This window comes from Nasonia vitripennis (assembly GCF_009193385.2).
Source record: "Nasonia vitripennis strain AsymCx chromosome 2 unlocalized genomic scaffold, Nvit_psr_1.1 chr2_random0005, whole genome shotgun sequence".
Lineage (NCBI taxonomy): Eukaryota > Metazoa > Arthropoda > Insecta > Hymenoptera > Pteromalidae > Nasonia > Nasonia vitripennis.
The window spans coordinates 2,195,950-2,209,858 of NW_022279612.1; the positions used below are offsets into that span (position 1 = coordinate 2,195,950).

General features: G+C 40.6%; 2 protein-coding genes across 2 annotated transcripts; both read left to right on the forward strand.

Annotated features, from left to right (window-relative positions):
* The first annotated feature begins 4,540 nt into the window (after positions 1-4,540).
* Positions 4,541-5,383, forward strand: LOC103316107. Its single transcript, XM_008207911.1, has 2 exons — positions 4,541-4,760; positions 4,953-5,383. Exons 1-2 carry the CDS (start codon positions 4,541-4,543, stop codon positions 5,381-5,383), a joined length of 651 nt encoding a protein of 216 aa, XP_008206133.1.
* Positions 5,384-12,528: 7,145 nt separating this feature from the next.
* Positions 12,529-13,256, forward strand: LOC103316106. The gene is made up of 2 exons (XM_008207910.1): positions 12,529-12,789; positions 12,843-13,256. The coding sequence occupies exons 1-2, from the start codon at positions 12,529-12,531 to the stop codon at positions 13,254-13,256; spliced, it is 675 nt and encodes a 224-aa protein (XP_008206132.1).
* The last annotated feature ends 653 nt before the right edge of the window (positions 13,257-13,909 follow it).

Here is a 13,909-nt window from a genome sequence, read left to right on the forward strand (position 1 = left end):
GCGAGAGCAGCTGCTTTTTCGCCTACAGCAGCCAAAATCTTATCTGCAGCGTTTCTTGTTTCAACGTTTTCTCGATTCTGTGAGTAGGCAATGTTGTGCTCTTTGCAAGCTCTATTAAGACCATTAATTCCAGGATCCCCCCTTGCTAATCACTTTGCTAGTTTAGTACCAGGTCCGCAGTACTGATATCCTGGTAGATGAAGCACTACAGGAAGTTTGTTAATAAGTGTGTTCATTGAACCGCGGTCTCTACGACGTCGCTGCTTATGTACGATCATGATGTATGAGAGGACAGCTCTCGACTGACTTTAAAAGCTTACAAGCATAGGTTTTATAGCTGCAGCGATAGTCGATTCTAAACTTAGAAAGCGTCTACATGGATTTCAAACCGCACAAAATCAGGCTACCAGTGTCGAATTTCGATACTCTAGTAGAGCAGCAAAAAGGGCTGAAATGTCACGGGGAATTACTACCGGACAATATACGAGCAGTATTTTGCGGACCATAAAATTGTGGTAAAATGCGCTCTTATTACGCACCCCAGTAGACACAAGTTCGAAAACGTGTACATCACGTGTACGTTTGAATACAAAGTCGCTGAAACAACCAAAATACAGATTCCTCGAGCAGCTTTTGCAACCTTTGTCTGATATACGGTACTTCCCTTTAAATGAACCCGATACAGTTGTGGAACCTAACGACGTACTCCCTCATTCAGTTATGGTTTTCGACTACGTCGATTGTGAAAAACAGGACAATATCAGAGCCTTCTTTTGCATGGGAGAAATAGAAACGTAGACTGCTTCTATCTCTGTCAGTCATACGCTCATGTTCCAAAACATTTGGTGCGCGATAACGTGAATGTGTTGGTAGTTTTTCGCCAAGATGACGTAAATCTTAAACACATATACGACGATCATTTGAATTCTGATATGACATACAAATTTCTAAGCTTTATGCTCAGCATGCTGGAAAGATGCTAAACATGGATTTCTTTTTATCGATAAGGAGCGAGCCATCAATGATGGACGATATAGGAAAGGAATTTCCCATTCCTTTCATATGCATGATAAGTGGCCTTTTCGTGCCCTTATCATAAAAAAGTACGGTGTGCAACAAGGGGGGCGTGGCTTTTCAGACTACTCTTTCATGACTACCGAATTTATAGCAGCCTGCCAGTTTTGCGCCTTACACGAAATAAGCGGCGAATATCAATGTTGTTAAACGCGTTAATAATAATTTTGGTGATTGTTTATTACAATAACTTGCAACTTTATTAACATCAACAGCTGCTCGCAATACATAAGGACACAATTAGCTATGACTTGTAAAAAGTGTTCGTGGTCGAGTGGTAAAGTGCCTGCCTGCTAACTGAAAGGTTCAGGGTTCGATCCTCGTTAGGGTTTTAATTTTTTTGTTTTTTCGCTTAATTTAAGTGCCGGCACGATGCTTGCACCGCGTGCCGTCATTGTGCTCAGCACAATGCCGTTATTTCCGTGTCCCGGAGCAGGGGTACTTGGACATCACGCGTGGCCCATTCCGTGCAGTCTCAGTGGCGTCATTCGGCCGACATCATGTTATCGGGGAAAGATAGAGTGCTATTTTTATTATTATTAGAGATTATGCAAAAATCTAAGCAAGGGGTCTGGTTGTATGATTTTTTTTAGAAGTTTGACTAACTTTGGAGCGACTGCTAAACAGGCACAAGTCCTGAACAGTCACTTGCAAAGTTAGTATAGTTTTATGAAAAAGGAGAAAAATTCGCGATTTTAGTATTGTGTATTCAATACTGTGATTAACAGGATGGATATCCTGATCGGCAGTTTGAATTACAAATACTTTATTCAAAACCTTTTAGATTTAGCGACACTAGATATAAGAACTTTATAGTCAACCGGCACTTGACTCTACTTCGTAGCGGAAAAGAAATGACTCGAAACCACACAGTGGTGGGTACAAGGAAAAGATAGTACAGAGTAAAATAAATTAAATAATTTTTACTTACTTTTTTTTATGGTGTTGTTGACCTGCTGCTTGGGCTGTGAGTTTCGCACTCGACGAGCTTTCTCGAGTAAAAGTAGGAATGAAATTTTCCTTTAATACGAATAAGGTGTCGGATTTTTAGAAATAAAAGAAACACGTAGTTCAAATGTAAGAGATGTATATTATAAAAATAAATGAGCGAACGGTGCGCGTACAAACTTATATAAATTCAAGGTGCGGACTGAGCGCGTTTGAGAAAATGTAAAATATTCAATAAGCGGACTAAGCGCGTAAACTTGTAACAATTTTAGAAGCGGACTAAGCGCGGTAAAATTTGTAAGTTATAAAGTTGCGGACTAAGCGCGTTGAAATGTTGCTTTCGAGCTGACTGAGAGCCGGGACCAAAGTGATTTCGAGTTGCGACTCGAAGATACTCGTAGCCTTTGGCCCATCCCTCGATTTCCCTCTTTGAGAGATTTACGGAGGATTTTCCAATGGGAAGAGAGTTTCCTCGAGGGCTCCTCCTACGCTTGGGTCTGGAGACCCCCTACTCTAATTAAATTTTCCGGGGGAGAGGTCAAGATAGGCTCTCCGTCCCCGATACAGATGGCGACGCTTGTGTCATTTACAAATGAAAAAATGAATATTTATAAAAGATTGTTTAAAATATAGTTGTTCATAGATTAGTTTAGTATTATTAGTAAAGATGTTTCGACTATTATCTTGATTAACCAAAATAATTAAATTCAAGTGCAGACTCTAATAAAAGAAATTATAAATATTGAAAATAGAATATTTATTTAATATTTGCTTTTTAGGGAAATGTTGCTAAAATAATCTTGTATAAATATTGGTTATAATATTCCTAATTATGAATGTTTATGTGTTGTAGATAGTTTTCAAAGAAAAATCGCATTCACCTATGCGTCGTTTTACCCGCCCTTCCCCTTCTTTGTAAAAGACCAATCGTTTAAATAATCGTTAACAAACACGGGTAAAAATCTATTAAAATGCTCAGTCCGTTATACGCAATTTATTTTCTAACTTAGAAATAATTTACAATAATTATAACAAGAATTATAACTATTAGTTGCAATTCATTTAATATTTAATTATAATAGTAAAACTTCTAAATTTTTTGGAAGTGTTTGGATAATTTTTAGTGTATTTACAGTTCTTGCATTAAACATTTCTGTATTATTTATTTATAACTTAACGTGTACTTGATAATTAATAACATTTTATTGTTGTTTTATGGTTTTTGTAACATAAACTTAGCTATTTTTCCGGTATACCTATATGTGTGTGTATATAAATAAACTAATACTTAACATTAGATTTTATTTAACTAAATAATTATAATTTATTAGTTGCACTTAATGTTGTAATATTTTGTTGAAGATTCTGTATGGAGTGGTGACATTTTTTATGTGAATCCTGAATTTTATTATTAACTAATGAGTATTGTCAATTTTGTTTTTATTTGATTTGCAATACAAGTGCGTAGTCTCAAATTATCTATAAATACAACTTAAATTCTAAGGAAAAAATATTGGTTAACTTAATAGCTTAATGTTTATAGTATTTCTTAATAATTAAGCAACTATTTATTACAAAATCGACAACGATATCTCGATTAAATATTTGGAATTCGTCAAGAGGATCAAATACTTAAGATTGGTGATTCGCCTATAGAAATTACCAAAAATAATGTAAGCGTTTTAAATAAAAAATATCCAAAAACTGAAGGATTGCAAGACCTGCTTTTTAGACTGCATCCGGATAAGACCTTGATTAAGCCTGATGATTTGCAAAATTATAAAAAGATTCTCGAAGCTACAAACGCACATAGAAAACATTACAGTTACAACCAGCCTATACGTCAACAAAACAGTAAGAAATATAATATTATTATTGCTCCACTATTTAAAGTGCAAAGCTTATCAAAGGCCGGTAGTGGGCTACTACCTCAATATAAAATTGCAACTAAAGGCTCTCTCATGGACTACATATACTGGGATGATCCCAACGAACTAGTTGATCGTCTACGCTTGCTCATGGCTGAACGGTTAGCTGACAATAATAGCCATCTTAATGAAATTCATTCTATCGTCGAAGAGTTGCGAGTTATATATTATCTATAGTTACAAATGCTTTGAAGTTAGTAGCAAGATGAGCGTCGATGTGTTTGGACGTCAGTCTAATCGCTCCAAAGGTCGTAGTGGTCCTCTACTGACGAACACTTCGACATTGGAGGCAAAAAATTGTGTAACGTAGCAGAATTTAGCAGTCCTTCGACGTTTAATTCATACGGAGATCCGCAGTGTTAACGAGATTACGAGTAACCTGAGACAATCAATTGATGCGGTAGAATTAGCTATACAAAACGTTAAAGATAAGAATGCGAAAAAACTGAGAAAAATAGATTTTGCTATTAGTGAATTATATGAGATTCTGCTTAAAAATTCTCAGAATAATAATGACACATCAAAAAGCTAGACTAGCGGAGGAACTTCATAAGCCAGCTCGGCGTAATAATCAGCGTCGAAGGTTCATAATGCGTAGCTTGGATGAGGTATGGAAAGCTGATCTGGTGGAGATGCAGCCATATGCACAAGAGAACAAAGGCTATAAGTACCTGCTAACGGTTATCGATGTCTTCTCAAAGAACGCTTGGGCCGTACCTTTAAAACAGAAAACTAGAAACGAAGTGGCAGCAGCAATGAAGTCTGTTCTAGATCAGGGTCGTGTACCAAAAAACTTGCATACCGATCGAGGTAAAGAATTTTACAACTCCGCGTTCTAAAGCCTTATGAGAAAATACGGCATCAATCTCTACTCAACATACAGCAATCTCAAAGCTTCCATCTGTGAGCGTTTGAACCGTACGCTTAAGGACAAAATGTGGATGCAATTTAGTTAAAGAGGCACGTATAAATGGCTTGATATCTCACCTGATTTACTGACAGAGTACAATAATAGCAAACATCGCACAATTGGGATAAAGCCTAAAGATGTCAGCAAGGAGAATGAAGCTATACTCCTCATACGTTTTTCTCGCCAAGAAGGTAGAAAAAAATCTAAATTTAAGGTTGGAGATAAGGCGCGGGTGAGCAAAATGAAGCAAGTATTTAAGAAGGCTTTTACACCTAACTGGTCAACAGCGATTTTCACCATTAGTCAAGTTGTACCAACATATCCAGTGCAAACTTACAAGCTAGAGGACTATCAAGATCAACCCATCGCTGGTGGTTTCTATGAGCAAGAACTCTTAAAAGCTAAACATCTAGATATTTATCTTGTGGAAAAAGTATTGAAAAAGCGTGGGAATCAGTTATATGTAAAATGGTTAGGATTTGATGATTCGCACAATAGTTGGATCAATAAATCAGATTTGTAATGGCTATATGAAAATAAATTTATTTTACAATGTTCATCACATTTATTTATACATCATCCTTCAGTATTTGGTAATGCCACCAAGGAAGCGTGTCCGTTTTTCCTGGAATTAAATAACGCTTGTCATCGTAGGGGCTTAATGCTAGCTTCGTTTGCCTAACAGTATGCACTCTATGAGCTTTTGATTTTATCATACACTGCTGTCTATGCTGCGTGGAATAATCTGTTAAACGCTGAACATAATCGTCAAAAGAAAATGTCTTATCAATGACACTGCTTTTCACACCTTTAACCTTTTTTATGCGATCTTTTCCGTTTATGTGCACACTATACATTTAGCTGCAAAATCCTACAAACTTAGTCATAATTTGTCCACAGCACTCGTCTTTCATTAGACCGACAATCTTCTTCTTGACACGAGGCATTCCAAAAATATTTTTCACTGGATAATCTGAAGTATCGAAGTTCTGAATATCTCGTTTGATGAAAGCGTAAATATCTTCACAACCAATTTCATAGAGCAAACTGTCAGTATCTGTGTAGAGCAGTTTACACTTTTTCCCAAACTCACGTTTCATATAATCATAATGGAAGTCGTACATTAGAGTTTTCGATAAATCCAATACACAAAGTCCCACATAAATTGGCTTGTTCATTAAAACTTTAGTCTGTTTGAGTTCAATGAGTGCGAGATTCTCATCAAGGGTAGTACGACTATGAAATTCTGGTCTAGAAATGAGAGCCTGTGCACTATATCTACCTTCCCAGTATTTCACCATCTTGACATTAACTCTTTCGCACATTCTCCATTGTTTTTCCAAACACAGCATTATTTATTAATTTATAGAGATTCTTCTCAAAAGCATTTTTAGCCTCTTGTCTCGTCTTGCTATTCAAATCTACATATGCTTTGAGCCAAGGGCTTTGCCTAAATCGTAAAATTCTGTGAATTTTTGTTAGCTGCAATCCATTTTTGAATGCCTGTTTCGAATTTCTGTAGTGGAGAATATAGCGTGACTTAATATCTATAGTTGTCAATAGTTTATCAAATTACGAGCCTGGTGTTTTCGTGTGCTCCGGGCATAAAGGTAAGTCTTCATGGAGATCGTGCAAGTGCTGTGGATATTGCAAATCAACTTCGCGAATATAGCGGAATTCAGAATCATCTGCCACATTAAAATCAGTGTTTTCATCAACCCATTGAAAATCTGCATAAGGTAATGGTTGTTAAAGAGCCCATCCATAAAGGTTGTTGGCGTCGAAATAGATGAGGTATTTTGATTCTTGTTCTGGATCATAATCAGCCATATACTTGTTATTTGCGTGAGCGTAGCGATTAGAGCACCGACTCACGTCAACTCTTATACCACGCTCAATAAACATTACTTGATCAATATCAGTTAGCAATTCAAGCCGAATGTTTGTATACTTTAGCATGGCATCCCACGTTAATCCAGGTGTTGTGTATTAATGTGCAGGATCCAGACCATACACTGAAAGACAAGTGTTGCGAAAATTCTCTAAAACTTCAGCTAACAGTAATACATCCGTTTTCAAATATCAATCAGAATATTTTCCTAAATTTGTAATGTTAAATGTTTGCCAAACATTTTTTGCATGCTGATAATCTTCATCGGAAATTTCATTAGCATGCAAGCAACTGTAAAATTTATTTATCGATGGAATTTTCGTTTCTGTTGTTTTCTGAAGTTTTTCCTCGCAATCCAAGTATTCATATGGAAAACACCTTTTCTTTTTAGCAAATTAAACTTTTCATCTGTCAATAGGAAATATTGCTAATCTTGACTAAATTCTTGCTTGAGAATATTCAATTCCTAAAGATATGATGATAGCTTATCTAATGATGCTGCCATGAAACGAAAAGAATCGATAAATCTGAGCTTGGTATCGCAGCCATCAATATGTTTGGTGAAGGAAATAAAGCGCTTTTTATTAAATGGTAAAAGGTCTATTCTTCCTGGATAAGTGCTGGCAATGTCTCGGACAAGAAAGTGTGAGTCATAGCCCGTGAAATTATAAAAAATAATTAGAATGATGTGCGAGTCTTGATAGTTTAAGTTGCATTCTTCATGTGCCGCACCTCGATATCTAAAACAAAAATATAAGTATTTTTATAGTGAAATATGTAAACGTCAGTATTTTTTATAGTATGTCAAAATATATTTTACCTGCCCGTTAAATGACAATGATCCCTTACTCGTTTGCCATCATCAAACGGTTTTTTATAAATGTGGCATACTGTTGCTACTTGGAAAGCATGCTGCTGATCCCATGTTAGTGCTTGCATGGGCACAACATTTTTTAAAATCTCATTGACTCGATTAGCTATGGTCTCAAGTGTGTTACCAACTCAAATGTTGTTACCAACTATAGGTTTAAGAAAACTTTCGAAATCTGCATAAATTACAAACGGAACTTTATCTTTCTAACTAAAATTTTGAAATGCGAGGAATCTGTCATATAATTTAGGTAATTTTATGTAGCAGTCTTTTATTTAAGTACAATCTTCTTTATGTTAAGCTAATTTATCTTCATCTGAAAAATAATGTAGACATCGATGGCAAATGTATTTACAATGATTTTTCTTGGATATTTAACTAGAGACCAAACGAGATAAATCCTTAATCCAAACGTACTGATATCTAATTAGTTCCAAATTTTGTATTACCTCTTGCTCATCGGTATCATCTGTATAATAATTTTGTACAAGCAAAAGGTTTATATGCGGCTTTTTTTCATTCTTTGTAATGTAAATTGGTACAACTTTGAATTTCTCATTATGCATCTTTAAAATATAAACATTGATAGAAACATTATTTTGTTTTTTAAATTTAGGCACTTGCTTTGGCATAACTAGGAACTCAATTCCTTGAAAATTCAGTTCTTTTTCATATTTTATGTATTCTGATACGCGATTTGGGTTTTTAGCAAGATACAGTGCAGATAGTATAACCTATTTGAAACATGCGTCATCAAATACATTAACACATGCTTTTTTCCGTTTAATAAATTCAGGTAAATCTACAAAAGAGCTTGCACGCATCGTATTTGTTTATATTAACGCTTAAATTTAAAATTTTACTCAGTGTCCATCCCTGTGTCCCATTCTTGGAACTCTTCTATATCTCGCTGAATGGGCTCTTCAACGTTTATTGTCCACCACTGCTTCAAGTCAGATCTCGGAGAAATTGCATCAGCTTTCGTGTTAAAATACTTTATTTCAGCTACTTTTTCGTCAGCCTTTTATATAATAAATTCAGCAGCCAAAATTACGTAAACTTTAAGGGCCTCTTCTTTTTAAGCATATTCTTTATTCGAGGTTTGAATAAAGCTTTAGCACCTTTTAAAAAAGAAGTAATGTCTAAATTCTTCAGATTCATAATCACTCCCGATCGTATGCGATTATTAAAACAACTTTCTGAATCTTGCCACTTTACACGGTCACTTATTCTTTCACGTTGTTGTAGTCCTTCACCAATTTTCAATAAACACTTAAATTTTAGCTGGATACCTTTTACAAGCGATATAGTGGATAAAAACTTTTGTTTTTTGTGGACAGTTGTATCATGTTTATATAGAAGCTACCTTAATATTTTTAAACTGTTAGTAGCAAGCTTTATCCATTTTAAAACTTCTTCTGAATAAACAGGTGAATGTGCTAGAAGCGTGTAAGCTTCTAGAAAAACGTTGACAGTTTTCTTACAATTAAGCGCTGACATATTAGCATTATTGGGCAAAGTAGGCTTTCATACTAAATCAAAATAGCAAGTCTTGTCCTTTATATAGCGTCAAAAGGTAGTAAACAAGATATACGCACTTAGTGTGCAGAAAAATAATTCATAGAAAATTAATCATCTTATGCATTAACAAACGCGCATAAGATAAATATTACAGATGGCTTTTTCAAAGTAATCCGACACCTTTGACTGGTGTATCGCGATCAACAGGTAGTATCACTTAATATGCGCAATAATTCGTAGAAAATAAATTGTCTTTAAACAAGCGTGAAACAAGAAGCCCTTTGTTATAGTCACCGCTGAAGTTCCAGTATACGCAGTTATAACGTTATTAAACTTGCATTTTACGCACTATTTTCACACGAAAAGATGTCATTTGATACATCTTACATGCGCAAAGCCGAGAACTTTCTCTCTTTAAGTCATACACAGTAGAGAGCAGCCTCCTGGAGACAGCAGGGGAGTATGCCGTCCGAAGCCGCCCTGCAGCAGCCGCTGACGCATCACCACCATCGCACAGCTCTTGTCGCGCTTTGCAGTCGAGCATATAGTCCGAGAGCACGTGACAGCAATGCGTGACTCATTTCATTACACATGGGAAACTATTTTCCGAAGATGGTATATCTCTCTAATTCAGGAATGCTTGGTCTGGCATGAATTTAGTGGTGCAACGCTTCACTAGGGCGTATTATATTTTGATTTCTAACTAAAATCATTACTACTGAAATTTTTAGTATGTATTGTTGACATACTAAATTGCATACAAAAGTTGGTCTGGCAGATTGTAAGTAGTTCTAAATGGATCTGGCAGTCGCAAAACCTTGTCGGAAAAATGAAGTAGTTTAACTGAAACTTTTTTTGTAAACAATATATAATATATAACGTTACAAAAAATTTGGTCTGGCAAAGTTCAAGTGGTGATAAATCGGTTTGGCAGCCGTTTAAAAAAGCAAACACATGCGCGCCGTGCCGTGTGCCGCTTAACTCTGCCGGCTTATCATGCCCTCACTGGGTGTAATTATAATCGTGCTTTTTAGGAAGGGAAAAAACCGTCTTTTTGGTATACTTCGACGTTCTGAACAATATATCAAAGTGTGCGTCGACATAGGCAATTATCCAAACTGCTACGAATCAACGATGTTAATTTTGGAGGAATTCATATGCCGAATGTTTGGATCAAAACAGATAAAATTGACCAATGAAATGCGATTGGCATTATTCTCTAAAATGTACAAGTTCATGGATAAGGATGAATTATTTCATGCAAACGCGAAGAACTTTGATGCAAGTTCATGTCTACCGATACAAACACATGTTAGTAGCGGTAGTCGTGAAATCTACTAGGTTGTAAGTGTCACATTTGAATGTAAAACCACTTATTAGCCATTATATCAAGTTTGTTTTCTACATAACTTCTTGTAGAAATTCAGGCCCATTCTCAAACTTTACAGCTACTTTTTTACTATAAAAAGGTATCTTTTTACTGTATTAATGTTGTCGAAGTCCGGATCAAACATTCATATTTTCATACTTAAAGGTTTAAAATGCAAATAAGGTAGCCTTAACATACTTATAGGGCTTTAAAAGTATTTTTATTGAAAAATTCAGGAAATTTCACAAAAATAAGTATCTGGATAGTTTTAGTTAAAAATGCATCCCTTATAAGCTACAAATCATTGAAAATAGGCAAAAATTGCTTGAAACCTCAACTTTGACCAGCTAGAACCCGAAGTCAAATGAAGAAATCGCGCTGAAAATTTTTTTTGGGAGTCAGGTACAACATATAGAACACATATGTACAGTTTGGGCAAAAATAAAAATTTTCATCTTCGATTTCACAGAGAACCACCCATACGTATAGTATCACAATATATATATGTGTGTGTGTGTGTGTGTGTGTGTGTGTGTGGCTACACGCACTGGGCAGCAGCGCCGAAAGCGCAAGCAGACGCTGCGGCCAAGACCCGACTTCGACTAGTGAGGTTACTGCCGAAGTCGACGCCATAACGCCATCCGGCCGACGCCACGCTGTGTCCCGTCCAACACCGGTAGCGCGAAGTTTTAAGGAGGAATAAATCTTAACTTCCAAAGTGGTGACCCCGAACAGAAAACGCCGCGGAGTCGGGCACAGCGCCATCAACCGACGCTACTCTCGCAATGCTCTATCTCTCTCACTCTCGGCGGCCAGCCCTTCTTTCTCTCTCGGGGTGCCGCGCGGAGCCCCTTCACCGTAGCACCATCAGGCGAGCACCAGCTGCATCTTGTCGCACGGCACCATCAGCAGCAGGGAGTCTGCCTCCAGCCCCTTTACAGCTGGAGTGTGCGCGGAGCGGCCCCGTCGGTCGTCTCCCTGCCAGCGAGGTCAGCACGGCGAGAGCAGCCCCCACCACCGAGCGGTACGCAGCGCGGGGCGGCAAGCTAGCGCAGCCGAACTCCGCAACGGAGCAGAGCAGCAGACCATCGCAGCGGAGCACGCAGCGGAGCAACGCAGACCACCATCAGCGCGGCGTCCAGCACATCTCGCCTCGACATCGGCAGCGCTCGACGGCCAGCGTCACCCTCACTACCAGGTTTTACACGCTTCGCCACAGGTATAGTTTTTTCGCGGCCTTGAGTCGCTCTTTTTCTATCAAGTGCCGAGCCATACATGTTGCGTGCCCCCGGCGCCGACGCCGCGCTCCACGCAGTCGGCCATCTTGCCGACGCGCGTCGTCTCCCGCGCTTTCTCGCATTTCCGCCGCCTCTGCTCTCCCGCGCGAGCGGCCATTTTCAAGGTAGTGTTGCGCGCCGCGTAGAGCCAGCGCGCCGACCATCGCGCCACCCGTCATCCTTCGGCGGTACGCCGCGTACACAGCGTGTCGCGACCGGGTTCCCGCATTTCTCAGCGCCTCGCCGCGCGCCGCGCTCTTAATTTTGCTCACGCTGAAAACAGCAAGGTGGTGCTGCACCTACACAGCCGAACATCGGCACAGAAAATCGGAGCACGCCGGCTGACGCGAATGATTCTGGCAGTGTACCACCTCCTCCGCCCTTGCCCGCCGGCGGGCTGTTGCTGTTCCCTCGACCGTCGACAGAGGTCACGCGCTGCGAATTACCAACATACTGCAATGCTAATCCAGCTTTGTGGCTCGCACAGGTTGATGCAGCACCAGAGGCCAGCGAAGTACGCAGCGATCGCCACAAATTCAATTTGGTGGTGGCTCGCCTTCCTCAGGACGTCGCCCAGGAGCTGTCAGATATCATCCTGCATCCGCCAGCCGCCAACCGCTACTGAGCCCTCCGAGTCGTGCTGCTGCAGCGCCTGGCCATCTCCGCTGACACGCAGCTTCACTTGGTGCTGAACGAGGTGCGCCTTGATGACCGCACACCATCGCAGCTACTCTGCCACATGAGGCGCCTTGCCAACAACGCCTTCTCCGACGAGGCCATGAGGGTCAAATGGCTGAACCTCCTGCCATCGAACACCAGCCGTTTGTGCCGAGTGCTGCCAGCCACCTCACTCGACGAGCTGGCCCACCTGGCTGACCTCGCCATTGCTCCAGAACCGCCAGTCCACGCTGTCGCAGCTTGCCAACCAACACCGCCCTCGAGTAGCACTTCTTCAGGCACGGCATCGCCTCAGCCAGAATGCGACATCTCCACGCTGCAGGCTGACTCACTCGCAGAGGCAGAGCAAGCTGCTCGAGTCCTTCGTCAACGCAGCAAACAACGGCGGTTCTAACAGCAACAACAATAACAGCAGAGGTCGCGCCCGCTCGCACTCACGCCCTCGTTCAGCCCGTCCAGCTGCCTCAGCCGCACCAGCATCGTCCAACACGGGCTGGTGCTGGTATCACCGCAAATTCGGCCAGGAGGCCACACAATGTAAGCAGCCCTGCTCCTTTGCACCAGGTCAGGGAATTTAAACGCGCCCCGCCCCTGCAAGCCGAGGCGGTTGGCGCATCTACAGAGCGCCGCTTGCACATCGTCGATAGAACATCAAAGCTCCGATTCCTGGTGGACACGGGCTCGGCGGTTTCCCTGCTGCCACGCACATTCTTCAAGGAGGTGAGAACTCGTGGTCCGCTTACTCTCAGCGCAGCCAACGCTTCAGCGATTAGCACATACGGCACATAGACAATGGCTCTGGACCTCGCTCTGGCTAGACCTTTTGAGTGTAAATTCATAGTTGCAGACGTCAGCAACCCCATCATCGGTGCAGATTTTCTGGCTCATTTCGGCCTCGCTGTCGACCTCCAGCGCAGACGGCTCCTCGGCGCTGACCATTCGCACCACTCAACTGGCACGCTGCTACCAACGCAGGTATTCTCCGTTGCAGTCAACATCTCTGCTGACGTCGCAGAAGGAGTATTCGCTGACCTGTTCAGAGACTTTCAAGGCCTAGCTTCTCCAGGTAGCACCACCATCTCACTGCCAGACCTCTCCGTTCTCCATCACATAGTGACGAACGGACCTCCAGCTGCAGCACGGCCACGGCAGCTCCACGGTGCCTCGAAGCGGTGTCGATTTCCGTACACTTTTTGAGATGGGCATCGTCCGACTTTCGGATAGTTCCTGGGCGAGCCCGCTCCAGCTAGTCAAGAAAACCGACGGATCGTACCACATCACGGGCGACTACCGTCAGCTCAACAGTCGTACCGTTCCAGACAGATACCCGCTTCCGATTATAGAGGATTTTCTGCAGGAGCTCCAAGGCGACACCTTTTCAGTTATAGATTTAAAGAAAGCATTTTATCAAGTTCCTATCGCACCTGAAGACGCTCATAAGA